The sequence below is a fragment of the Nyctibius grandis genome, chromosome 19 (genome assembly GCF_013368605.1).
Source record: "Nyctibius grandis isolate bNycGra1 chromosome 19, bNycGra1.pri, whole genome shotgun sequence".
Classification (NCBI taxonomy): domain Eukaryota; kingdom Metazoa; phylum Chordata; class Aves; order Nyctibiiformes; family Nyctibiidae; genus Nyctibius; species Nyctibius grandis.
This window is the reverse complement of record NC_090676.1, coordinates 2,922,763-2,945,863: the sequence shown is the minus strand read 5'-3', so window position 1 is coordinate 2,945,863 and position 23,101 is coordinate 2,922,763. Positions and strand designations below refer to the sequence as shown.

Genomic DNA, 23,101 nt, shown 5'->3' with positions numbered 1-23,101 from the left:
TTAAACACTGCAGGAAAGATTTCTGTTACTGTCTCGTGTGTGTTGCAAAGCTACTGATGCTTGTCATGGCTGGAAAGCTTTTGCTTCTAAAAAGTTTTCCACTAGCGTAACTAGCGAAGAAGAGTGAAGTTGCTTCTATTAATTAATCCCAAGGAAATTCCCTAAAGAAAGAGGCTGCACATATGGGCCACGCAGATATGATCTAAACTCAGCTGTGTCCCTGTACTTAGTGGTTCCTATTGGCTGCCTCTAGGCCTTCAGAGATGCATTTTCAGAGCTGTTGACAGAGGCATCTGTTTGTTTTAATTGCCTGTAGACAAAGTGCTGTCAGATACTAGCTGCCTGGTTTTTGAATGGTGACCCCCCAGGAACGTGGACCGTGTGCTGCTGAGGAAGGCTGGGAGCTGCCAGGGGACGAGGGCAACACCTGGGAGCTCCGGGCACCCCATGTCCAGTGGGTGCCCACCTCCTGTAGACACAGCAGGCTCTGGGTGCTGCACGTATGGGGAGGGAGAAGATGACAAATGCCTGTTTGGGAACGTATCCCCTACCTGTGTCAGACCGTTTCCCAGTACCGGAGGGTCCCTCCTAACCTCTCGATATCCGCAGGGTGATGCAGCTCGCATGGGTGCTCCCGGAGAGAAGGGGCCGAACGGACTGCCTGTGAGTATGGCAGCAGGAGCCGTCACCTTGGGGGCAGCGCAGCAGCTTGGCCTGCATGCAGACACCCTTCGTGGGGAGAGGGGAGGTTCATCTCATGCAGTGTCTCACAAGGGGCCCAATTAAGCAAGAGGAAACGCACTTTTCCCACCATACAGACAGGGAAACAGTGTACGAGACAGGATGGAAAACATCTGGAGTAGCACCAAATCCTAATACAGTAATACCCTGGCTTTTGGCCACTCTGGCTCTGTTCAAAATTTAAATTTGAGAGGGATTTTCTCTTTCACATCCCAGTGACGTGCATCCCTTATGCAGGGAGGTAAGATCTGGGATACAAATGACCGTAATTCAACAACAGCCTGAGCTCTATCTCTGGCTTACTAGTGTACACTGGCAAAATGTTTCATCTCTCCTGTCTGCCAACTATTTAAATAGAGGTAAAGTATTCCCTTCTTCCTGTCTTACAGAACATTTTGAACGCCCCTGGAGAGAGGCTTCTGCTGTGCAAAATAATGCTGCTGCTGCTCTATTTGTATATTCCTCCTCTTTGCTCTAATTGTCAGGGGTTGGTGTAGGTAGAGCTGCAAGTGCAGTGAACAAGAGTGGAATTGAAGCCATAATTTTCATGGTGAAAGCTGCATAAATGTAAATCCTCCATTGCTTCAAGCAAAAATTGCTCCTTGTATGTCAAATCTGACCAGAATAACAAATTTAATAACTCCACTTCTTCTGACATTACTTTAATTTTTTTTTTTCCAGGGACTGCCTGGAAGAGCAGGTATTAAAGGCTCAAAGGGTGAACCAGTAAGTGAATCTCTGTAACGATGCGTTCTGGTGCAGAAGCTACTTGTCATGGCAAGGCTTTTCAGCTTTTGGGGAGACCCTGGGAGGACTTGCCCTGAAGTGATGGTGCGAGCAGCCCTGTCAGGGCTGGGCTCCCCGGCAGCGAGGAGCAGGCGTTAGGTGTAACAATGGAGATGGCCCTGCTCTTGCTGAGACAGCTCCTGCACCTGGTTCGGCAAAGACATAGTAGATAGATAGGAGAGTCGACAGTGGTTTAGTAAACCTCAGAAGGAAGCATTCCCCTTTCTGTCAAGGTCCCAAGAGCAGGCTTCATCTTTGGGAATGGAAAGGCTGAGCATGTGCAAGCAGGAGCAGGATTATCTCATCTTTCCTTTTGGAGACTTTTCCCCTCACCTCAAGAAGAGCTTCCATGGGGCTTTAGATTGGCCCGTACATGTGAGAGAAAAGAAAATCTCAGACTGAAGCAGTCCAGCACAAAGCTGTTCTGGAAAGCATCTTTTTTTTCCTGTCTCTCCCCTTTCTTTCGGAGTTTCCCCTCTGCACCTGCATCGTTATTCTTGTTAATCCTCACGCATGGGATCGCACTGCAGGAAGATGCTTCTCCTTGCATTGAGGTGATGCAGAAATGAACAAAATGGGGTGTCCTGAGCACGCCTTCAAAAGAGCATCCCCGGCTCACTCAGTCCGAGATGGGATGTGGTGGCACTGCCCTGGGGCTGGCAGCCCTCCCTGCTCACTGGCCCCAGGACAGGACGTACAGCTCATCTGTTCTCGTTGTTTAGAGTTTTGTCGTCTTAGTCTTAAACCTGTAAAATTTTAAAGCTGTTTTTATTTCCTGATCCAGGTTTTAACTCCCTTCTCCATTTGTCACTCTAGATAGGACAGAAATGACTCTCTGAAGTTATGCCCTAACTGAGTGTTTGCTTTCTCCTCTGCAGGGCAGTCCTGGAGAGATGGGAGAGGCAGGTCCCTCCGGAGAGCCAGGCATCCCTGTACGTATCCCCGTCATTTACACTTATCATGAGCTCTGAGTGTGTTTTAAACCAAGCTGCGAAGCTGAAGCCACGTGCTGCTTCCCTGCGCAAATAAAGCTCTCAGTAATGCAAGAAAGGGTCGTTAGCCATTGGAAGGGGCTGCCCAGGGAGGTGGTGGAGTCACCATCTCTGGAGGTGTTTAAGAAAAGACTGGACATGGCACTTAGTGCCATGGTCTAGTTGACATGGTGGTGTCAGGGCAATGGTTGGACTCGATGATCCCAGAGGGCTCTTCCAACCTGATTGATTCTGTGAGAGGTGCCGTGCTGCCTGCAGCACATGCAAGCACAGGGTGATGCGCACTCCCAGGCAGCACAGCACTTGCAGGTCAAAGCCCACCACGCAGGCGGTGTGACCTAGCAGATGGGGCAGCGGGGCAGGGAGTTTGGGATTGAAATAGGCTGGGATCCAGGAATACATTCTGGCTCTGTGGTGGGTCAGGAAGGGTGGATTCGTGGTTCCCAAATGACATGGCTGACTTTGGTGTTATTGCCAGGGCGATGTTGGTATTCCTGGTGAGAGAGGTCTGCCGGGACCCAGAGGGGCAACTGTAAGTACAACGCTGCTTGTGAATCAAATCGATATCAAAATCGAGTGCAGTACCTGGGGTTACTCTCTGGCTAAAATAAAAGGCCACGTTCTCTCTTGGTCCTGTCTCTGGGGCGATTTGGCAGAACAGGAATTACTCCCCCCGAGGTGGGTCAGATCCTGCTCTCACTGACAGCTCTGTGCAAACGCAAAGTGATTCCCTCCCGTTTCGTTTGGCAAAGCAAGATGCAGTTGCCCAGGAGGTTTGGGGAGCTGCTGCAGTCAGACAGGAGAGGCTGGGCAGTCAGCAATTCCCTGATCAGGCAGTAATAACGAAGTTCAGCTTGAGCTGAATGTGAGTCACTAATGAAGCCAAACTCCTGTTAAGCTATTGCAGCATACGCTGCCACCAGCACGTGAAACGTGAAATCCTTCCCGTTCCCGTATCACTTTCCTTGGAACAGCAGAGGTTCACTGCCAAACCTGAAGCCGTACGAGCAGCCAAGCTGGGAAGCCTGCACGTTGTCACGGTGAACGCCGGGGGCTTGAAACGTGCTAAAAAGTTGGTGGTCCTGTTGGGAGTCTCTTGCCTTTCTTGCACATAGTTACATGCTTTTCCCAACGGCTTGAAAATGCCCCAAAGTTCACAGCCACACGGTGGGTGCAACATCAGAACAGTTTCCAGGTGGGGAATCTTCACACATTTCCGTCTCCCACCCAATACTGCGGCAGCATTATCATACTGGGAGCTTGTAGGTGTGAGCCCCTATGCAGCTCTAGCAGTTTCTGCTTTTACTCTGTGAACTGGCAACTTCTGGGTTGGAAACCACTGAGGTCCTCGATGGAGCATCTTGGTTTTGCTTTCATCGCATTCCCTGCATCATCTCAGAGCCTGAGAAATAAAAAGCTGCACGAGTTGCAATGCAAACCTGAAAATAACCACGTGGCTGCCTGTTGTGTCCCTGCTGAAGAGCAGAGATCATAATAAATGATATCAGGATGATAAAAACACGGTTTTGTTCACACTACTAAAAATGCGAGGATACCTTTTGTTTTGCCACCCCCCAACTAGTGCTGCTGTTGGGGTTGGACCTGACCTTCCCGTGGTTTGGTTGGGCTTTTTTTTCTTTTTTTCTTTTTTTTTTTTTCCCTCTTAATCTCATTTTGAAATCCAGAAGCCTACAGCAAGTCTAACATGATTTCTGGTATGTGCCACTTGGAAGAAATTGAACAGTACGATGATTTATTGTTTGTGAGCAGCTGCTCTTTCAGCTTCCAAGGAGAGGGAAATCAGCCTTAGAAATAAACTGAATTCATAATGTTTGCTTTTATGTCTGCAATTTTTCATCAAAACAGTTGGTTCCACAAAAGGTATCATGTTATTATAGCCCCAGATCGAATGCAGTCAAGCTAATTGCATTGGTGCAGACTTCTGCCCTGGGTGCAATAGCAGAGAAACCCGTGTTTCTAATTTCTGATTTGTGTTATTAAAGTCCTAATTTACATGAAATGTAGTTAAACCTGGGCTGTTCTGAGAGTTGCAGGATTCATCTAGTATTAAGACTGTTTGTCTCAAAACAATTTGACTTTAGTTATCACAGCACACCGAGGGCTTCTTCCCATTCAGGGGCTGTCAGGTTCTCTCAGGTCCCACCACTTCTAAAGGCACCAGCACAGCAGAGTCATTTTTGATGCAATTTAATGTAACTTTCCTACAGCTCCGTATTTATAACTCTCAAATTTCTTCACTGAATTACAAGCAGAAAACAGAAGTGGAGACAGTGGGTGTTCAGATACAAGGGAGAATTTGTAGGGCTGACAATTAGGGAAAAAATACTTAAGGAGAAAAGAGAGATGCCATTTTAACCAAGGGCACACCTGAGTGCAACCCAGTAGGCAGCTGGTTTCTTGGGTGCGTTGGACAGTCCGTGCTGACCCATCCTCCGCCTGCGGTGGCCAGTTTGAAGTTTATTTGTGTCCCTTAATGCTACACCCAGCAGAGGTGGCTGCGAAAGGAGAGAAAGCTGAAGTCCGCCCTTGTGACAGAAGGTTGCCTAAGGCATGCTATGCAAATTCTATTTCAAGAAAACACTTTACAAAATGGGATTTAGATGCCTAAATGACTTCCGTTTTTTTTGCCCAAGATCTTTATCACATATGTGACTTTTCTGAGTAGAAAGCAATAGAGTCCTGATGGAAATGTTCATGTTCTGCCTAGTGAGACGGGCTCTTAAAAGCACCTGCACTAACAGCATAAGATGCTGCCTTTTTCTATATTGCAGGTACAAAGTATGTCCAAGCAAGTGGACACAATAGTCATTTTTCATGGCCAAGTGCATGCAGCACATGTTTTACAGTAGTTTCTTGCAGAACTGGATCAATTAAAAACATAATATTGGGACAGCAGATTCTCTTTAATATATATTGTCCATACTTTATCATGCCACAGCTTTTTGCTCTCATTGACCTTTACTACTCATGAGTATGGTAGGTCATTAAGCATTAATATATACAAATAAGCATTTTTGCTAATAATAACAATAATATTAATAAAGCTCAGTAAACACCAAGCACTACTTTACAGCGGCTCGTCAGGATCATCAGCAATGCCACCGGGCAAAGCGTGCTGCAGTCCAGGACTGCATGTGAGAAGTGAGCCAATTTAATTACACGAGTGACTTACCTGGCCCTGAATTTTTCTCCTTACCAAAGCTTATCTTTCTCTTTTCAGGGCCCACTTGGTCTTCAAGGCCCGATAGGAGCCCCTGGTGTCAGAGGTTTCCAGGTCAGTATGTGCATCATTTTCTGGCAGGTCACTGTTTTCTGCAAACATCTGGCAAGACAAGTGCATGATGGCAACAAGTGATAGCAGAAATGTCTTTCTGTTTGCCAGAACCAGCCTGACACCTTTATTAACACAATACAGTAGAAAAAGCACACGGCCAGATAAGCTGCCTGCTGGAATAATTTATATTTAGTATTTCTTTGCAAAAGAAGGGTTTGAGTTTGACCTACGTAGTAAAGACACCTTAATTTGTCCTTGATCTGGACACCCCCAGCGTGTATGTCTTCAGCAAAGTCCTCCTCCCATCTGCTGCACCGGGGACTCTGATATTTCTTCCTCCCCTCTCCAAGGCAGTGTTCACAACCACTCTCCATTCCCCAGTGAAACTGGCTGAAAACCAGGGTAGGGTGTTACCTTCTGGGAGCATCACTCACTCAGGAGTCACAGATGTGACTTATTAGCAAAAGGCTTGGGCCAGCCAACAGCTGGAGCACTTTGGCAGCATGGCCAACCTCAGGTGTGAAACGTGGTGGGGCAGAAGTTGGGATGAGCTGCACTGACCAACACAAGTGGCACCAGCAGTCACCATGCGGTCCCTAGGTCCTGGGGGGTAAAGGAGAGAGGAGATCTGAGACAAATGACCTTTTTGAACATGTTGTGGAGACTGGTGAACTTTGGGCATGTCAAGATATATGCAGGGTTCCCTGGAACTGTAAGCTGTAGCTCTTTCTTTTTTGTTTTCCTAACAGGGTCCCAAAGGTGCCAGTGGTGAACCTGGCCTCCCTGGTCCGACTGGAATTCGTGGAGAGACAGGTGACAGGGTAAGGAGAAGACATCGGTAACCAGTTCCTGTTTGGGAGATGTGAAATTAGAGCGTGACAGGGTCCCCAAACACGGTGTAGCTGATGGCACCCCAGCAAACACAAGCAGGCTTGGCAGGAGGTGGGTACGTGGGGCATCCCAGTCCATCTTCTGCGGGTTCTGCGTGCCCGAGACGGACCCTACGGCAGGGAGCAGGATTCGTGCGTCCTGTCTCTTCTGTTCCTGTCCTTGTTTCTGTTTCACTTCAGGAGCTCCCACTATTTTTAGACTGCAGGGGTTGTTTAAAGGAGACTTGGGGATCCCATCCTAGCCAGAATAGATGATAGTTTGGGGTATTTTCCCTGCTCTGTATGCTGATTTCACCAAAGCCTTGCTCCCCACGAGCACAGGAGAAGCTGACTCATGCGTTTTTGTTACTCAGATGCTTGACTACGTTTTCTGGACTTTTTAAAAACTGCAGTTTGCTCAGTGATTTTCTTTCTGAACAGCAACACACCCGGGGCCCACACCTCAGCATAAATGCAACTTTTTATTTAAATGAATTCATTCTCATTTAAAAGAAGCCAGGAGGGTGTAAAGTGAATGGCATTTGTTTGGGGCTTGCAGGAGAACGGTAGCTGTGTGTTCCCTCGACTCCAGCTTCAAGGTGAAGTTCCTGTGTAAGCAACCGCAGCGGCACCGCGGGGTTTTCACAATGGCCCTTCTGTGCCGGCTCCAGGCAGGTTTGGAAAAGCCTCTTGGAGGGACAGGGAGCTGGAAGTGTGAAACAGGAGGGTTATTGTGGAGCTGCAGGGCCCAGACTGCACCCAGGGCTTCGCTGCGGTGAAAAATGTACGTTCAGAGGGGAAGAGGCCCCTGCATGGAGCAGCCTGGTGTCCAGAGAGCTGCTCCGAGCAGAGGGAGGGAAAATGTTACACTTAAAAAGAAAAAAGATCTAGGTTTTATTTGTGGCTCTGAAGTGTAGTTACTGTAAGATGTAATTGTTGATTGTTTCTTAACACTCCAGCTCGTTAACAGCTTTCCCCAGGAAAACATGCTGTAGCAGGTCTGGATAACGCTGGAGACTTTCCACCTCCACGTCTGCAACGGGCACTCGGAGTAACTTCCACCTGCCCACTGGTGTTGGCAGCAGCCACGTGTGCCCCCAGCCGTGCTCCACAGCAAGGGCTGTGCCAGCAGCCAGCACTGCCAGTTGCCACCCTTAGTACTGGGCACAAGATTTGGGCTGGGAAGACCCTAAAACCTCAGACCGTGTGTTTATAGCTGAACCAAGCAGCCTTTGCTGCGGGGGGTGATGGTGTCTGTGGGGGGGTGGACGAAGCGCAGCAGGTACTGCCCTGGGTTTGCTTTGCTGCCAGCCCAGCCTGCTGGTCCTGACATGTATAAAGAGAACTGCAACTACAGGATCAATACAAAGACACCGTCCCTGCTGCGGCTGACCCATCGCGCTCTCCTGGAATCAATTGTGGCTTTTTTTCCCTTTGGGGGGAAAAAAAATATTCCTGCAAGCCTGAGCTAACAGGTACTGATATGCTTTTTCACAGTCCTTGGGCTGACTGTGGCCAGCAATATAAACCAGGATATCAGTAAGTGTATTTGCTGGCATGAAAAATACAAGAGGTTTAGTGCATTTGACTGTAAGACATAAAATAGCATTGAGACAATAGATAAACCACCTTGCTGGAGTGGGATATCGGGGAGGGGAAGGATTAGACTGTTACTGCTGACTGTGGTAGCAATAGCTAAATATTTTTCCTAAGGATTTTTATTCAGATCAGATTCCTGGGAATTCTGAATGCCAGCAGCAACCTGGGGCAGCGTCTCTCTCGGCTCCACCCTGGCATCACCAGATGCTTGGCCAAGAATGTTGGTTGTGTTTAACTGATAGAGTGACGCAAACGTGAGGATGGCGGGTTCTGAATTTCTTCTCAGAAAGGGTTATTAGACTTTGGAAGGGGCTGCCCAGGGAGGTGGTGGAGTCACCATCTCTGGATGTGTTTAAAAAAAGACTGGACATGGCACTTAGTGCCATGGTCTAGTTGACATGGTGGTGTCAGGGCAATGGTTGGACTCGATGAGCCCAGAGGTCTCTTCCAACCTGATTGATTCTGTGTGATTCTGTGTGACGTGGAGCTGGTGGTCCTGAAGTCCTGTCACTTGTTCCTCCTGCTAGGAATTACTACTGCTGTGAATTACACAGTTTTGAATCAAAATCTGTTTGGCGAAGCTCTTCTGTAGGGGAGTGTTCCCCGCAGGTCACGGTCTCTGGTGACTAAGCTGTGTTTTATTGCCATAAACTTCCATGGAGCCTTGGGACTCTGTGAAGTCAGAGGTATAAATCTAGATGATAATGTTCAGGAAAGGAATATATTGCCTTTGCCATCGGCAAACATAAAATGGGAGTTATAAATAGGTGCAGCCATTCTTGCATTTCCACATTCCATTGTCTGTTTTGCCGTGCTTTGCCTGGTGGGGAGCAGTGCATCGCTGAGCCACGTCAAGGAAGCCTCTCTGGTGTGGTTGGATGAGGACTTGGTGGGCAGAAGTCCCCCAGGCCTGAGCTGGGAGGTCCTGCCTGGTCTGGCAGCTGCTCTGTGCTGTCGCTGGCATGGCAAGAGGCCTGAGAAACTGCCCTCCAACACAAACCAGTGACTGTAGAGAGTGCTACAAAGCTAGCAAGGATCCTTGAAATCTCTTCTTATTTCTAAGAAGCATGAATGAGATTTGGACCCTCCTACTTGGCAGTTGGCAGACTTAATTCCCAACCCCTTGCTGAGTGAGTGAATGTCTGACCGCACCAGGAATTCACAGGAAAATAACGGTCTGAGCTCATTTGCCTTCTTTCTTTTACTTATTCTCAGGGTCCTGCTGGTGTTCCTGGTCCCAAAGGTAACCAGGTAAGTGACAACTTTCACGCTGCAGTCAGTAGAGGCAGTTAAACCGTACCTTAGGCACAGTCTTTGACAGCACAAACTGCTTTTCCTCCCTCAGATGAAAATATTCTGGAGCAGGCACCAGCAAAACCCTCTTTGGTCCCGTTATTCCTGTGATGGCCAAAGAGATGTAGGCTGTTGTAATGGAGACACATGACAGCGCTGTGATGAAAATGCCAGACTCTTGCTGTGTATTTTGTAACCACGAGGCTGTATATGAGCTCCTCACATCATATTCCTCCCGAGTTAAGTTCAGAGGCGCAGCTTTTCACTGAACTTCATGTGCCTGATGAAGAGGATTCGCCCCAGCCTCAAAGCCTGGCACACTAATAGACTAATTTAACCTTTTACTTTTTGCTGCTTAGCTTCCATAGTTGGATTAATCTCAGCAATGAGCTTTTGAGCCAGTTTTCATCAAGTATATGACTTCTGTTAATGCATGACTGTGTTCTTGTAGAACACAAGTGCTTCTCCAGCAAGCGTTGCTTGTTTTCTTCACCAGTGTCAGTGTCTGTGTGGTCTCTGTTTTGTTGCAAAGGGAAAACCCCAACTAACCTGCATTTCTCTTGAAGTAACTTCTTCTCTAAAGCCATATAGTCACCATAACAATGCTCGTTATCTGCTCTAATTGCTGTAATAAGCCAGCTCTGCTGCAGAGCGGTCGGCAGCAGTGATTCACATCGCCCCAGCGATGCTGGAATTGCACAGGCTGCTGGTGGCTTTAATGGGGGGGATCAGCAAATTGATGCTCCTTGTCACGGTTGGTAAGATGAATGTCACCAGAGCTTTAGCCACCCATACGTCAGGGTCCCCCGACAGAGTGGAGGGGGATGGTCCTAACCAAGTGATGGATCACGTCTGTTTAAGGGTGGGATGAAACTGTTCTCAGATGACTCTTTCCAGTGAGGAAACCTAGAGGACACAGTTACCCTGGACACTGAACGTTCAGCTGTCACTGCAAACGCACGTTTTCTGTGAGACCCAGAGCTGGGAAACCTGAAATTTAGATTCCCTGTAAGGGAAATGCCAATGCCAGCTTGTGGATGTCTTTTATGGCCACCCCATCAGGGCTCTCATCTGTATGAATTCAGCCTTTCGTCCAAGTACCAGCTTGTTGCAAAGGGCACCTAGTCCTCGTGCAAGCTGCCTTGCACCACAAGTGCCATTGTCAGCAGGAGAACAGCTACTGTAGAGTTCAGCTTTGGGAAGAGAAAACTTCCTCTTGCTGGAGCAGCTGTATAAGCTGCTACGTGCCCCCGTCACCCTTAGGAGCTGAGGTTATCCAGGTCTCGGAGCGAGACTTAGTGTCAATAATCTTTGTGCACCAATAGGTGTGGTGTTAATTCTGGTATCTCACTTTCAGGGCATGGCTGGAGCAGATGGCCTCCCAGGTGACAAGGGAGAACTGGTACGTGTCCTTAAATTCAGTAGAATTGACTCCTCAAATAACAGATGGCTCTAGAGAGCCATGTATCAAGAACTAACATGGTCAGTAAGACGTAACCATCCAAGAGCTCCAACCCTGATGGCTGCGAAAAGGAGAAGGCAACCCAAGCCCTTCCACCACTGTATTCATGGCGTGCATCAGCTCTCCTCTTGCCTTCAGGAAGCACTGGATGGCCGGTGTGGCCTTTGCAGAACTGTGGTGCATCAGTGCTCGTTTGTCGTTTTGCTCCTCAGAGCGGTCGACACTGCTCTGTCCTTGGGGGGTTTGGGCCATCTCAAGAAGTAGCCACGTTACCCGGACCTGCGTTCAGCACTGGTACCTGGGCAAGTCTTGGTGTCAGAGTCCTCTCCCTGTTGAGCCAGGGCTGGATCTGGCCTCCAGCATCCTGTTACCGTTCGTGGCCCCTTTGCTAGAAAAGCCCATGAGATGCCATGTAGGTGTCATTGCATCTTCCCGGAGCTTGGGACGTTTGACTTTAGATGCACATTTTCTGAATGGATCATTCTTTCTGATTTCCCTTTTCTTTCTAACAGGGTCCCTTTGGTCCCCCTGGCCAAAAAGGAGAGGTATGTGTCAGACATGGCGGGCTCATGCCCCGACAGGTTTGAGAGTAAACATGCTTATCGCATCTTTCAATGACATATCTCCATAAACTGTGTTCTGGCGTTGATTCCTAGAAGCATGTTTTTGTCACGGCCATGCTATAAAATCTATGACAATGACAATTTTCTGTGGCATTCAAATGTGTCTGATCGTTTTGCTGCAGCTCGGGCTCTTACCGTCATCACCTAGGTGTGTAAAATCACCCGTACGATGTAAGAAATGTACATGATCAGCCAGATCAGTTAGGGAAACTCAAAGAAAGGCTTAACTAATCCCTATGAGAAAATAATGGGCCATGTCTTCTAAGTGTGGGGTTTTTTTTTTTTCTTTTTCCCTCCTTCTTCATTACAGCCAGGAAAAAGAGGCGAACTTGGTCCAAAAGGTGTCCAAGGACCTAATGGGACAGCTGGAGTACCAGGGATCCCAGGACATCCAGGGCCCATGGGCCATCAAGGGGAGCAAGGCGTTCCTGGCATCACAGGAAAACCTGGGCCTCCTGTAAGTATCATCACGTGCTTCTGGGGCACAGCCAAGGAGTGACCCAAGGGAATAAACGGAGCGTGGATTTTGGATGCATAGTCAAAAAATAAGGTCCTGCTTTTGAGCAGGCAAAAATAGGTAACTGCACATGCAAGCTAACAGTCTTGCATCGAATTTACCAGTGCAAAACGATTAACAGCTCTCAACCTTCAGAATTAAAATCCCCCCGAATGCAGGCCTTGGAGAAGGGATCTTCTCTCGCAGGGATACACGGACGGATTATCTGTGTCCGTTGGAGTGGGCTGTAATCACCATTCTCATTCCAAAAGTGAGTTAGAAGTTGATAATTTAAAAATACTACTCCTAGTCACTGCTTCTAATGTTAGGCTTCTCCAGAGGTTTCATCATTCAGGAGAGGCCAAATAAGCCCCAGATTAAATATCTGGCCTAACATTAAAATTAATCTTTGCCATTAATATGACAGAGCTTCTAAATTGAAGCCATCATCTTTTGAAAAGGAGAAAAAACCCATTCCTCTTCACATGGGATCCTGTGCTGCTTACTGAGCTGCTGGAAAGGAGCTTTGGGTCCTGAAGCTTCTGTCAGGGGTGATTATTGATAACGTGGTTTGCATAAACCCAAATTCTTCTGTTAATTGCAGGGCAAAGAGGCCAGTGAACAACATATAAGGGAAGTCTGTGGGGAAATGATAAATGGTGAGTATTACTGGGGGAAAACTGACTTTAATTACTATATTTAGCTGAAGATGAGTAGGTCCTGAATGTAAGATGGCTCCTGAGATTTGTTATTTTTCTGTCTTAATAAGAAAAAATATGTTGACCTTTAATGTAAGGAAATTATTCAGGAGGTCACCTTGTTGTCTGGGATGTCTTTCATTTTTCTAAAACTAGTATTTTTAAATGATTTGTCATGGCAGGGCTCCGGGCAGGGGCCGGCTCCCAAGGAGCCGCCTTCTTTGAAGGTACTGTTCTGCATTTAGAGGTTACATTTACCATTTGGGCTGAAGTTAAACTCTGAAATACTGCTGCAGAAAGCTTGTTTTAATTATTTAAATATCATTTTCTAGAATACTTGACATGTTTTAAAGTGGTTTAGGAAATAGGAAATATCAATGGCTTAAAACCCTGTAGATTTCTGACCAGAATCTCACTCTGCAGAGATTTAAAAATATGAAAAGGCACAGATGAGCTGAGAGGAGAGATTCAGCGTTTAGTTTCCTTCTGCCAGCAGCAGTAAGTGTGTAGGAGTGGCAGGGAGCAAGATCTGCCCAAGGAGGCAGCTCTGCTTCACTGCCAGACACCCAGTTTTCAGCTGCTCACTCTAAGCACACTTGGTGGCAGATGACAAACAGCCAAGCAAAGAGTGGAAATGTTGGACATGCTGTTTGTAATTGTTCTTTTCAGATCACATTGCACAGTTAGCTGCTAACCTGAGAAAGCCCTTGTCTCCTGGAATGACGGGTCGTCCTGGCCCAGCTGGTCCCCCAGGTCCTCCTGGAGCTAGGGGAAGCGTTGGCCATCCTGGTCCTCGTGGTCCCGCTGGGTACAGAGGGCCAACAGGAGAACTTGGTGATCCTGGTCCTAGAGGTAAGTGAGACTAAACCAACCTGCTTCTCTTTTATGCCTACTGACATAAATTGCAAACTTGTACTGGTTTCAGCAGTGGAGGAGGAAACATCAAGCCTTGGGCAGGCGATGGAGTTGTAGAGGGCAGTTTTGCACCTTTAGGGGTGCAGTGTAAGCAGAGATCCTCGCAGTGTCCTGCAGATTTTGAGCTTCTCTTGGCCTTTCCCCTTCCTGTCCTTGGATCCAGCTGCAGCACAAAACTCACTGTTCAAATTGTCTGTGATTAAAGGTGACACTGGCGAAAAGGGAGATAAAGGACCTGTGGGCCAAGGTATTGATGGGCCTGACGGCGATCAAGGACTTCAAGGTAAGGCTGTGCAATAATTTAACAAACCATGACTAAAGCAAAGGCTTAAGAGGGACAGCTCTGCATATAGTTGGCAGTATATTCGAATCCCTTTGTCCCCGTAATCACAGTGGGTCACAGTAAGGTGGTTTTCCTGTGGGTACAGCAGGTGCAGACAATTTGAACAGTAGAACTTAATTAGCACATCCCCTCTTCACACCACTTCTGTCTAGTCCTGAATATTTTGGGGAACGTTTTTGAGAAGAGGCTGCTGCCACAGCCAGGCTTTTCCTTTGTTCTTCCACTAATGGCTGTGGAAGGTCAGGAGCTTTTATAGATTGGGAAGTCAGAACCCTTCTTAACTACTCCCACGTGGCTGCCAGTGTCAGAAGGTTGTTATTTTCAGCTGTACTTCATATGCAGTAACTAACTAGTTAATTAACAAGTAGTGTATCCTGTTCATTTAAGGGTGTGTAACACCTGGGAGGCTCTGGCTCCAGAGGAAGGCAAAAGGATCATGCCTGCTGCCTGTTTCCTGATGGACATGTGTCTTTTTGATGCTCTGCTTAAAGAATGCCCACAGTGAAAGCTACAGCCTGGCCCACCAGCTATAGTCCTCCAACGTTCAGTTCATGGATCAAACCAGAGAAATTGGGGACAATATTTAATTTTACCCGAGACAAATATAACTTCCTAGTGTAACGATCTTGAGACAGTGGTGTTATTGCTCTGCAGCTGGCTATAATCCCAGTTCCTGAAGTCATGAATCCTTTATCAGAGGAGTCAAAGGTTAATTTATGCAAATTAATGAATATCTATTAGAAACTTGGAAGAATATTCTTTATATTGTTTGCCTGTTAAAGCAGCTTTTCTAATTGTGATTGCATCTGCACAATGATTAAGTTACAGGCACCACAAGCAGGCTCTGCATCCATATAATTTCATAAAACCAGAGTATTTATACCCAGTTGTCTTAGATCTTCCATAAAATAATTGCATTCATCCATAAATGTGTTCTTTTCCAAAGCGTGTAAAAAAAGGCTATGTTTAACATGTTAGATATTAAGAGCATTTGTCCTACTCAGGAAACATAAGGAGACCAACATTAGATGCAATTCATCACTTGCACGAATAAAAAGGATCAGGCACCATATCTCCATCATAATGAAGACAGGAATGCAGGTTTATAGACCATCTGATATGGCTGTCCCTCAGGGAGACAGAATCTTATTTTACAGTATTTAAGAAAGCTTCAGTAGCTTGCTGTTACAGAAATTAGTGTTTTGTGAATTATGTTTGGCACCTGAAGGAAAAAAGAAATGAAAAAAATAATAGCTTGAGTCTACTCAAAGCAGACATTATTTTTGCCAATAAACAAAATATTTCATTGTGAGCAAATCTTTGAAATTAGACACGGGTATAAAGGGAACTCCTGATCTGTAATGTCAGGGAGATGTTCTGTATCATCATTCTCTCTACTCTCCTTCCCTTCTTCAGAATCTTAATTACAGCTAGACTTAAGGAGGTGCAATGAATTGAAGCAGCTGAAGGCCTCCCACTGAGGAGCAAGCTGGGGGTCGGGAAGGAGGGACAGATGTACATTGTCACACATCCAGGACATCCCTTGAGCAGACTATTCAGGGATGATGTAAAATAATTCTGGTAACTAATTATATATTATTATTCATGGAGACATACACTAATTGAGGCCCTACTGAGATGGAATCCAGTTCTCCATGCGGTAACAAAGGCGCAATACTAAAACCTTCAGCTACACCGAGGCAATGCCAGCAAATGCAAAGGTACCCCAAAAAATCCAACACACATACTCCAGATTCAGGCTAAATTTATTCAACACCTTGTACACAACAGGCTCTAACAAATCTGATGTACAGACACTCAAAGTAATTTAAGAACTCTAAAAGTAACACATATATAAAATAAAAAAAAAAGGAAGGTAATAATTCATGTAATCTTTTTCCCTTTCTTCTTTAGGACCACCTGGTGTACCTGGAATTAGTAAAAATGGTCATGATGGTGCTCAGGGTGAACCTGGTCTTCCAGGGGATCCTGGTACTCCTGGTGCTATTGGGGCTCAGGGAACTCCAGGAATATGTGACACATCGGCTTGCATGGGAGCTGTTGGAGCATCAACTTCCAAAAAATCATAAACCAACAGTACAAGAAGTGGAGAAGTGACTGAATATTTAAATAAACAGTGCATTGTAAGAAAACAGAGTCCTCCTAATGATAAATGGACAGATGTTCCTTCTATTGTATTAAATGGAGACTTTGACACAGTTCTATGAAAAAGAAAGCATCAGATGAAAACTTTAAAGATGCTTTATGAGTATTTTCTCCTCCCCCCCCCAGTTATTTTCCAGAATTTTTGGTTGCTAACCAACCTCACCTTCCCCTTCTCCCTTTGTTCAAGAGACCTGCGAGAGGAAGCATTGTTCCTTTGTACCATCACCCCACAACTGTACTAAAGATCATGAATTCTCTGTAGAAATGTTTGAGCCTTGTCAATTGAATTGGTGCTGCTCCCACTGCCTTCAGTTAGTGCACAGACCTGGGTAAGATACACATTGTTAAGGTATTCAGGCACCCAGCTGCCACCTACATCAGTGGAAATTAGGCATTTAAATATCCCGTATCTTAATATCTTAGGCCAGAATCTTAAGTGAAGACCATAACTTATGTATATGCTGTCAATTATCAATTTTCAGATTGCACCTCAAATATTTGCCAGGATGAGTAAATAGTAATCCTCTTGCGATCAAATTCTGCAAAAGGTGTAATGTACATATTTTAATTTACAGCGGAGAATTTTTGTATATTTCCATATGATAATAAAGGAAATTAAGTAACAGCATTTTCACAACCTCTGCTTAAGATATTTGCATGGTAATTGTGAATGAACCCCCAAATAAGAAAGGATGCTCTTTCAAAGTCCAGCCAAAACCACCTGTATGAACTGTTGTAAAAATAAAAGAAGATTTTTTTTAACCTTTTCTTTGTGATGTTGTAAATATCTTTATACACATCAAATTAACTCAGCTGATCTCCATTTTCCAGAACTGGTTTTACTAGGCTTGTCTGGAAATAAATTGCTGCAAAATTGTCCACATCCGTGATTTAAAACAGTATTTATTTGGGAGACTTTTTTGTACTTTAAAACCTGCTAGCATCATCTGTTTTAAAAAATTAATAAACCCATTCTCAGCTCACACACACTGTTCTATTTCTGCCCTATATGCTAAAGCTTATGAACAAAGGAGTCATATTAATCTTTAAATATGAAAATAGTTTCTGCATTTAAACAACCTACTGTTTACAATATGCTACTCTTGGATTAAAGACAATACAAGAACCTGTTGGACAGGTTGTATGAAAGACATTAAAAATAGTACTGTATTTAAAAAAAAAGTTAAGACCATTGTATTACTCTTCCAGGCCATGTATGTTAAAATATGTATGGCAACTATGAACATCATAATATCAGCACAGTTTAGAAACTATGCATTTACTCAACCAATACAGCCTTTATATTTTTAATGGAAAAAAAATGGGCATTATAATATGGTAACAATTCCTTTTTACACTTGAAGAGTACATTTGCATCTAGGCATTAAAATAACAAGACAGACTGACGTTCTACAACTATTCCTAACTCTACTGCATCATCTTTTAAAAAAAAACACCAACCCACAAACCACAACAACAAAACCCCAAAGCAGAACCTCAAACAGAAAAAGAACATTTTTGTATCACTAAAGAGGAAAAATACTTCACAGTCATGACATTTTCTTTTAGCTTCTGGTCCCACAGCCCCTTTAAGAGCACTGATAGCTATTGCTAGTAGTTAACTTTCATTTCCATTTTGAATAAATGTTTTCTTTAAAGCTCTATTTATACATTTATATATTTTTACAAGTTATAGTCTGCAATTCATATTCATGTAAATGGAGAAAATAAAACACAGTTTGGGCCACTGTTAGTTAGCCACATCTCATACAATTCAAGGCGGTCAGGTCAGACTACTTCGTCTCCGTAGCCACGCGTGTTTTCCTGCGCTGGACACGTTACAAAGGGTCTATTTTTAGTCTCTTGCCTGTTTTATCACAGAACACAGTCTCAAATTCCTAAAAAATTAAAATATAAAAAATAAATAACAAGTATGTTTAGTGTAGGTAATTACTAGAGATGTATGTTTTTGTTTCACTAGTGTCTTGAAAAAAAAGTACACCTTTAAAAGGAAGTGCTGAGGAGCCATACCAGTATCCAGACAGCAGCTTTGCCTGGACACACTCCATCTACTCTCAAGACACTTTTAGCAGAGCCAGAATTACTCTGGGGGCTGCAACTACTGGTATGGTTGCATGGGAGCTGCTCACAGGGCATACAAGCCTCTACTAGTCTCACCCAGTTTGAGACTGTGTGGACATGGAGCTGTGAATCCCATCACTGAACTACCAGCTCATGAAAGCTAGCTAGAAGATAACTCCGTGAAAATAGATAAAATTAAGGGGAGGGCAGGGAGGAATGATTGACGAGGACCTCAGTTCTACATTGTTGTCCAGATAGTATCACGCTCAGAAATTGGGCTAATTAAAAATATTTTAAAATCTGATTTGAAAACGCTGACTGAGGACAGCCTATGATTTCACAGCACTGAACTCAAACTGTTATGAGAACAGCTATTTAAAAAAAAAAGGCATTTTTTAAAAGAAAGTTTCATGTTGCAGAGCTCCTTCTGAAACAGCATCAAGCAGCAGCTTTCCCTATACTTTCGGCTATGTTATGATAGCTTTAAACCATTTCATATTTTTATCAAGAACAAAAATGAAATTAGATTTCAAACCTGTTTCAGAGAATCACCGTGCGTCTCCTGGATGTACTTCAGGAACGCAGTTGTCCACTGTAAAGTTGTTGCCTTATCAGTATCAGCAGTACAGAACGGAACCAGAAGATTGAGCTCATCACAGCAAACCCGGATTCTGCGTCTACAGGCAAATACAGACGGTTATGAATCGACAGGAAGGAAAAAAAATAAAAAAAAAGAAGACTACTCAGCTGCACTACCAGCCACAGACTTTGGGGACTTTTTGTTTGCTACAAGCTCTGTATTTGTATATTAGTCATGTTATACACAAGTTACCTTATCTTTATAGAATTCGTTAAATGTTTTGAAATCTCTTTATGTTTGTTTATACAGTAAAAAAAACAACAAAGACGACCACAATGAAACATACGTATTTTTTTCCTCTAAATAACACGAAACCCTCACCACCTGCATTGCTTTTTCTCGTAGGTAAAACAAACTATGTCAAATTTACATTTTATTTGGGATAATGATGGGATTATTACAGTATCAGTATTTTAGGCTTCAAAACCTTTGTCTTGCCACTCATAGGAATTACCTTCTGTCCCTCTCTATGCGGTTATGTCTTTCTCGTCGCTGAGCAGTGCTGTCCAGCACACCACTTTGCCCCGGCATACTTGGGTTTAACTGTGCTGGCTGCCAAGGACCCTGGGCAGAGGCAGTACTCTGGCTAACGTCACAGATATTATAGATTTCACTGAGAGGTTTGCGATCTATGTTTGGATCCGCTGGGCTTATTCGGCTGCAATTTCTTTTGTTTATCTCTTGCTTGCATAAGCTGTCATCTTGGAAAAACAAAGAGGAAAAGAAGAACCTGTTTATAACCCTCCCACTAATCACTGAAAACTAAGAACATGGAAACTTTTTTTGTTGCTTTATTTGTGTGGAATCATCTTGGATGGTTTATTGCCAACCGAGATTGACTCTTACAGCAGCACATGTCCTTCAGAAGCCCAAAAGCACTGCTTGCTCAAAATCCACCTAGCTTCTGTTCTCTGAGAACCCCTTGAGCTCATCCTGCCTTTGATGAGCATTTGAGGCACTGCTTTAAATGTTCTTCAGTTTGATCCGGACTGGATCTGCTATATCAACTTTGGGGTCCAAAAGTGCAGAAAGAAACAAGTTGCTTACTCTAGGCCCAGATTTTCAAAGGTACTTTGCAACCTCAGGTTTTCTCATTTCAAGCTAGAAGTGCTAAACAATATTTTGAAAGTATAGCTGAACTCACAGGTGTTTAACTTTTTTTGAGAAATAATCCCATATTGCCTATAGCACATCTCAGACATAAAAACAACACCTCAAATGATTCACTAAAATCACATTCCTTCTAGAAAACACACAAATTCAGAAAAAATTGTAGATTTTTTTAAAGCCAAGAGAAAGCTAAGTGAAAAGAAGATAAATGCTTTACCTGCAACTTTAATCCAAATTTTCTCAGGCAAAGCTTTATTCATAGCACCTACTGTCTGTTTTGTGGATTCTGTTTCCTGATAACAGAAAGATGATGTCTTGGGTATCCCAACGTCCTGATGTTTGGCAGCTTCCAAAATATTGCAAGACATTCCAGATGCCTGTGAAAACCAAAAAAAGGAAACACTTAGAGGACTATATACATTAAAAAAGAGACTATTTTGGTATCTTCATGTTAACTTCTTAACTTTCAGCCCCCTGATTCAATGTGTTGTATCATAATAAATCCCAATTACTTCTGGACACCACAACCATGGGATTTTAAGACTGATTTTTTTTTGGGGGGTACCTCTGACATTTCCAAGTGCCACTCTTGCTTCAGAGGTTACTGCGAATTGGGGGGAAAAAAATCTTTCTCATAAAAATTAATTAGAAAAAAAAGGAACCATAGATAGTGGTATTAAGTGCCTCCTTCTTGTCCTGCATAGATGAAGCTGATAAGAAAAATAGTCCTCCAAGTAAGAAATCTAATAGCTTACTGATCATTACCTGGATGCATGTTATTACAAATGATGTACTGCCACACAACTGGTTTGTGTGGCAAATTACTTTTGATGGCCTTAAAGATTAACATAAGAATAAATAAATTGCATTGCAGATCATTCTGATCATCCCTATTCGAACCAAGTCACACTTCAACGTGAACCTTTAGAATTATATTACACTTAAGAGGTTAACATGATTGGCATTTGAAATGAGCAGAGTACAACTTGTGGTGAGCACGTTACCTACCTGTGCTTGTGAAGGATTAGCACTTCCAGCAGTAGAACAGGCGTTCATAGGAAATAACGGGTACGGGAACTGTAAAGAAGGTGCAGTAGGTGCAGTCTTACTTTTCCCTAATGCAGCCCACTTGTTTTCTTGCTGATGACGAGGAACACCTGTCAGTTCCGATGGCTGTCCACTCAATGTTACTAAGCTTAAAAAACAAACAAAACAAACCAAAACACAACACAGAAAACATACCAGACTGACTACTTGAAAATGAGTAGCAGAAAAATTTACAGCTATGCATACTTCTAGTAACTATCACCAAGAAATCACTTTCATTTACTGTAAACAGAAATTCTTGTTATTGATAAATTGCCTACTTCAGGGGGAAAAAAAAAATCAGCTGGGGAGGTATTTTATTCTGTGCAGTAAGAATTCAGCTTTGTGCCTTAATAAAATGTTTTATCAGCACATTAATAGTTACAGGGCCAGAGTGTAAAACAGTATTTTTGCTCGCAGTCTTCCCCATAGTCAGGCCTCCGCATTAGAACACTAATCAATTACTCTTAAAATTTTATTATGATCAAAAATCTACTTTGCTTTTAGCAAGTTGCATGTTAAAACTAAGTAATGTTCTTCTCTCACCTTTATTTACATTACAAGTTGTTATCAAGAATAAAGTCATAAAGTAATTAATTTTGGAACTACATGCTTTGCCATTTATGCAATATGCAGAGGGGCCTAATCAGAGGTCAGTGGAGTTGCAGCCACATTTGACTGGCACAGTTTAAAGAAGCCCAACTCATCATCTCATGTATTAAAACAAGTACTGTTCTTAAGTTTCGTGTAGAAAATCAGTTTTGAGCTGTATGAAGATACACAGTTTAACAATATAAACTAAAATTAATTGCAACACACTTGTTAAGAGTTACTCCAGATTCTTGGGGTTCTTGACATCTGGGGTTTTCTCTCGGGATGCTGTTGAATCTCGCTTCCAACCGAACTCTGACTGCAGATTTAGATCTAGGCTCTGGTGCCAGTGCCAAATTTTCAACACGTGTGTTTTCTTTATTTGCCCCAACACAATTTTCACCATGTTTAACTTTTACTGAACTGTGTCCTGGGGCTTCTACACAGCTGATGTTAGATGTGTTATCTGTTTGGTTCAAAGGGAGGTTAGACTCGCTAAGTAACATCATTCTGAGCTCGTAAAAGTCAGCATAGCCCAAACATGGGTTTGAACTGAGCAAACTGCTGTCAGAAGATAACCCTGACTGACTGAAAGCCGGGTAAACCGACTGGTTCCCACAGCTATTTGATGAACACCCCTCCTGAGTGGTGTCCAGAAAGGCCTGGTGCAGAGGGGGGTCTGCAGAATTACCAGGCAAGGAGAAAGAACCGAGCCTAGCTTCCACTTCACCTTCGCTAGCCTGTGCCTCCATGTGTGAGTAAATTATGTTCTGCAGCTGGGTATACTCAATTTCCGTCATCTCCACCAGGCTGCCGTCTGCGGTGGTGAAGCTAAGATTTTGCTCACCAAAGGAAACGTCACTTGAGCCTCCAGGTCCGACAGCAACCGGAGCAGGATCAGGAACTCTAGCTGTGCTTTGAGGAAGGGAGGTCTGAGGCTCCTCTGGGGCTGATCCTGACATGACTACAGTAAACCTAATCAGTTACAATGTCTGTTTCAACAGCACACCATAAAACCTGCAAGAATTACCAGTACTATCCCTTAAAAGACAAAAACAAAAGGAGAAAAAATGCACTCAATACAGATTCCGTAGCACCGCGAGGTAACAAGGCAAGGACCGAGCTCGTAACCGTCTCTCCCCGCTCCAGCGACCCCCTCTGAGCCCAGGCGAAACCCTCCCTCCCCCTCCAACACAGCTGCTCACAAGAAACGCCTTTCCCCTGCCGCCCCCCGGCCTGGGGAGGGGGAATCCAGGTACTCTGCTGCCTCAGACCCCCTCAGAGGCGCCCCCCTGCGCCTGTGCGCCCCGGGGC

The 23,101-nt window shown here is 44.3% G+C and overlaps 2 protein-coding genes across 2 annotated transcripts in view; one reads left to right on the top strand and one right to left on the bottom strand.

Annotated features, from left to right (window-relative positions):
• Positions 1-17,005, top strand: part of COL9A3 (collagen type IX alpha 3 chain) — a 38,781-nt gene extending 21,776 nt beyond the window's left edge. Inside the window, exons 19-32 of the mRNA XM_068416344.1 lie at positions 610-663; positions 1,423-1,467; positions 2,406-2,459; positions 2,998-3,051; positions 5,761-5,814; positions 6,564-6,635; positions 9,498-9,533; positions 10,933-10,977; positions 11,550-11,582; positions 11,971-12,117; positions 12,761-12,815; positions 13,524-13,706; positions 13,975-14,052; positions 16,027-17,005. Coding sequence (XP_068272445.1) covers positions 610-663; positions 1,423-1,467; positions 2,406-2,459; positions 2,998-3,051; positions 5,761-5,814; positions 6,564-6,635; positions 9,498-9,533; positions 10,933-10,977; positions 11,550-11,582; positions 11,971-12,117; positions 12,761-12,815; positions 13,524-13,706; positions 13,975-14,052; positions 16,027-16,202 — 1,086 coding nt within the window. The 3' untranslated portion in view covers positions 16,203-17,005. The remainder of the gene's footprint in view (positions 1-609; positions 664-1,422; positions 1,468-2,405; positions 2,460-2,997; positions 3,052-5,760; positions 5,815-6,563; positions 6,636-9,497; positions 9,534-10,932; positions 10,978-11,549; positions 11,583-11,970; positions 12,118-12,760; positions 12,816-13,523; positions 13,707-13,974; positions 14,053-16,026) is intronic.
• On the bottom strand, positions 15,882-22,804 carry TCFL5 (transcription factor like 5). Its single transcript, XM_068416343.1, is given in 7 exon segments — positions 15,882-18,128; positions 18,131-18,176; positions 18,896-19,037; positions 19,455-19,701; positions 20,328-20,487; positions 21,119-21,305; positions 22,016-22,804. Coding segments are annotated over 7 exon segments (1,578 nt in total). The 5' UTR covers positions 22,750-22,804; the 3' UTR covers positions 15,882-18,066.
• Between the last annotated feature and the right edge of the window lie 297 nt (positions 22,805-23,101).